Raw genomic sequence first — 2,570 nt, 5'->3', positions numbered from 1 at the left:
TTAATACTTACAAGCAAGACAAAAATGAAGTAGAGTAATTTCATTCAAATCACACTTCAGACTAATATTAGACTTTATTTCATTTTGGGTAAGCAGTGCTTTTATGCCTTTAAAACATGGCGTGAAGGTTTCTAACTGTGGTTTCTAAAGCATACCGCGCATGTTATTTTACAACAATCATCGACTCTAGACTTTAGACTATATTTTTAAAATGGCAACACCATGAAAACTTGACATGTCGCCATTTTTTTCATCTGTCATTCTTTTATTTGATTCTTTGCCGTGTCGTTTCGGGTACGTTGAATTAATCCGTAAAAATCTTCGATAGTGATGCATATTGTGATCTTTGAGCGTTTTCAATAATATCCTTAAGCATTTAGTGTTTTATCACAATGTTTATTCCTCGGATGCCATGTTTTTATGGAGGAAATATCACCCGCGGCATTTTGACGTTTAGCACGCACAGAAGAATAACCTAATGTTTTTGGAGTGGTAAATAAAACGTGGTCTTTCGGATTTCAGCAAAGAGTGCCAGTATGAAGTACAATAAGCTGGTAACGTCCTCGAGGAGGAAAAACAGGAAACGCCACTTTAGCGCTCCTTCACACATACGAAGAGTTTTGATGTCATCTCCCCTTTCCAAAGAATTGAGACAGAAATTCAACGTTAAATCTATGCCCATCCGCAAAGACGACGAAGTACAGGTAAATACAATGAGTACATACTTTCTAATTCATAGAACTAATTCCTTTGTCCAAACATTAACATTTTGTCCAGATCTTTTAGCAAAGCAATTTTTAAATACCTTGATTTTAGTAAAAACGTGAGTTTTATGATCATATTAAACGGACACAGCTTCAGATTTTAGTATCTTGTATAGATTTTATTATCTAAACTTTGTATACATCAAAAATAGGTTAGTTGTTAGTTAACCTAAAAACGAATCTCTTTATAAATAAACTATCCATTTCTTTGATCATGAACATGATGACTAGCTTTAATATACCCATTTATTATACAATAATCTGTTAAAATAATCTATTAGCTTTACTTAGACTAATTTTTCATATCGATTAAAATACCTTAGGTAGATGAAATGTCAGTGCAAAATAAAATGATGATACCAAACCATTCACAGACTGTGGATGTTAGTGTCAGCTGGATGGATTGTGCAGGAGGTTTTCTCCTGTGCTTCCCGACGGTGGACGCTTTTCTGCACCATGGTTCAAAAATTGGCTCTGATTATTTTGCCTGACAAACTATCTTAGTGGAAATACTAGCTAGCCATATTTTAACGAATATCCTTATCCATATTATGCAGAAAATGTGTTAGTTTATCTGTCTATCATGCTTTGATGGACTAGAGATTGATGATTTTTACATTTTAAGACGAGAGTGACAACAGCTACTTTTTAACCCATCAAAAGATGAAATAGCTCCCGTAGAATTTTCAAAAACCATCAAAAAAACATCTCAGCTAGGATCTAGTAATGTTAAGCTCAATCAATCAATTAAAATATAGAGTAGACAATCACGTAAAGAGCTTGAAGCACAAGTGATATAGGCATAGCAAAAGCGACTTAGGTATTAATAACTTTTTAATTGTTTCTTCATCAATTAATACACACTTTTGACTGGTTGCAGGTAGTACGAGGTCACTACAAAGGACAACAGGTGGGCAAGGTGGTTCAGGTGTACCGTAAGAAATTTGTGGTGTACATTGAGAGGATCCAGAGGGAGAAGGCCAGTGGAGCCAGCGCCTATGTCGGCATCCACCCCTCAAAGGTACTTCATTGAATTCTTTATTTACTTTATGTAGGATAACTTGTATCGCTTTACTACTTCTGGAACTCTAACACCAGTTTAAAAAAGATAGGAAGTCTATAAGAAACAGCAGCTGTTACTCTCTATTCAAATTAAAAAACTTAATTATTATCAATGTAAATTTACATTCACCGACCTCAAATCTGTTGTCTCTTCCATCTGTGATCAGTCCTTGGACTATACCAAGGACTGATCACAGATGAAGAGATTTAAAAATAAAAAAAAAATTACCAATGTAACAATATCACTGTCTTGTTGTCTTGAAAGTATTGAACCCTAGACCTAAATAGGACCTAACTGATGTTTTAACTACTAGCCTATTTTGACAGTAAAATGATCTCATCCTCTTTACACTCTAAATGATCCCATCCAAAATGATGAAAATACACTAACATTGATTGTGTCATATGCTCTTACCAAGGCATCGCCAAGGTTCGGCATTGATACAATTACTGCTGAGACACTTCCATGGCTCTGATATACCAACATCCAAACCAATACACCAATAAATAACAATATTTGTCTAATTTGATCAAATATTTGTCCCCAGTGTGTTATCGTCAAGTTAAAGATGAACAAGGACCGTAAAGCCATCTTGGACCGCAGAGCGAAGGGAAGATTGGCAGCTCTTGGTGGAGACAAGGGCAAATACACCGAGGAAACTGCCACCACCGCTATGGAGACCTCGTGAACATAGATTTAAGAATAATAAAAATATAAAACTCAATTAAATAATTTTCATTTTA

The 2,570-nt window shown here is 35.1% G+C and overlaps 1 protein-coding gene across 1 annotated transcript; it reads left to right on the top strand.

The window, feature by feature from the left end:
* The first annotated feature begins 187 nt into the window (after positions 1-187).
* Positions 188-2,570, top strand: LOC123870104 (60S ribosomal protein L26). Its single transcript, XM_045913271.1, has 4 exons — positions 188-294; positions 523-704; positions 1,645-1,785; positions 2,375-2,570. Exons 2-4 carry the CDS (start codon positions 537-539, stop codon positions 2,513-2,515), a joined length of 450 nt encoding a protein of 149 aa, XP_045769227.1. The 5' UTR covers positions 188-294; positions 523-536; the 3' UTR covers positions 2,516-2,570.

This window comes from Maniola jurtina, chromosome 12 (assembly GCF_905333055.1).
Source record: "Maniola jurtina chromosome 12, ilManJurt1.1, whole genome shotgun sequence".
Lineage (NCBI taxonomy): Eukaryota > Metazoa > Arthropoda > Insecta > Lepidoptera > Nymphalidae > Maniola > Maniola jurtina.
The sequence above is the reverse complement of the archived record's forward strand: the minus strand, read 5'-3'. Positions and strand labels throughout refer to the sequence as shown.

Excerpts from the sequence above, each read along its gene's own strand:
- LOC123870104 (XM_045913271.1), top strand. The coding sequence starts at position 537 with ATGAAGTACAATAAGCTGGTAACGTCCTCGAGGAGGAAAAACAGGAAA. Across the intron at positions 705-1,644 it reads GCAAAGACGACGAAGTACAG|GTAGTACGAGGTCACTACAA; the intron begins GTAAATACAATG and ends GACTGGTTGCAG. Across the intron at positions 1,786-2,374 it reads TCGGCATCCACCCCTCAAAG|TGTGTTATCGTCAAGTTAAA; the intron begins GTACTTCATTGA and ends ATTTGTCCCCAG.